The sequence below is a fragment of the Carlito syrichta genome, unplaced genomic scaffold (assembly GCF_000164805.1).
Source record: "Carlito syrichta isolate Samal-C Ts95f unplaced genomic scaffold, Tarsius_syrichta-2.0.1 Scaffold83171, whole genome shotgun sequence".
In the NCBI taxonomy this organism is placed as follows: Eukaryota; Metazoa; Chordata; class Mammalia; order Primates; family Tarsiidae; genus Carlito; species Carlito syrichta.
Window position 1 is genome coordinate 6,188 of NW_007027267.1, and position 874 is coordinate 7,061.

At 50.5% G+C, this 874-nt stretch overlaps 1 protein-coding gene across 1 annotated transcript in view; it reads left to right on the forward strand.

Moving 5' to 3' along the window:
- MYLK2 (myosin light chain kinase 2) overlaps positions 1-874 on the forward strand; it is a 13,280-nt gene that overhangs the window by 2,123 nt on the left and 10,283 nt on the right. Inside the window, exon 4 of the mRNA XM_008056151.2 lies at positions 1-38. This exon is cut by the window's left edge and continues 208 nt beyond it. Coding sequence (XP_008054342.1) covers positions 1-38 — 38 coding nt within the window. The remainder of the gene's footprint in view (positions 39-874) is intronic.

The following is an 874-nucleotide window of genomic DNA, read 5'->3' on the forward strand; positions in this document are numbered from 1 at the left end:
CTGTCAGTCCCAAGCCTCCCCATGCAGAAGGCTGACTTGTCTTGAGTTATGCCTCACCCTGGCCTGGCACAGCTCCAGAAAGTATCCGCTTTTACATTTACTTTAAAAGATGGGGTCTTGCTATGTTACCCAGGCTGGCCACAAACTCCTGGCCTCAAATGATCCTCCTGTCTCAGCCTCCTGAGTAACCAGGACTATAACCACATGCCTGTAGTGCCTGGCTTTTTTAAACCTTATTTTTGAAATTGTATATATGTATTTTTTGAGTCAGAGTCTCACTCTGACACCCAGGCTGGAGTGCAGTGGCATGCATGTGGCCACCCAGCCTCGACCTGCTGAGCTCTGGTGATCCTTCTGCCTCAGCCTTCCAAGTAGCTGGAACCGCAGGCACGTGCCACCACACCTGGCTCATTTTTTTGATTTATTATAGAGATGAGGTCTCGACAAGTTGCCCAGGCTGGTCTCAAACCCTTGGACTCAGTCAATCCTCTTGCCTCCACCTCCCAAAGTGTTGGGATTACAGGCGTGAGCCGCTGTGCCTGACTGAAATTGCATTTTATTTTTTAATTTAGTATTCCCTTTTGATAGATGGGGGAAAAAAGCAGACTCAGAAAAGGGAACATAAAGTGCCCAAATGTATGCAGCCAAGACAGGATTTGGACCTGCCAGGACAGCCAGACCTCAGTGCCCACTTTTTACCTTCTTCGTTGGGGCTAAAATGGGGTATAAAAAAAAGAGCAGGCAGAGTACTGGAGCAACATCAGCTCACGGAAAGGTAGATTTTAGCGTCTGCCTGGAGAAGGGCTCCATGCCAGGCCTCCCGAGTCAAAACCCCGGGGCGGGTCTCCAGCCGGGGAGCAGCGACCGAGGGGGC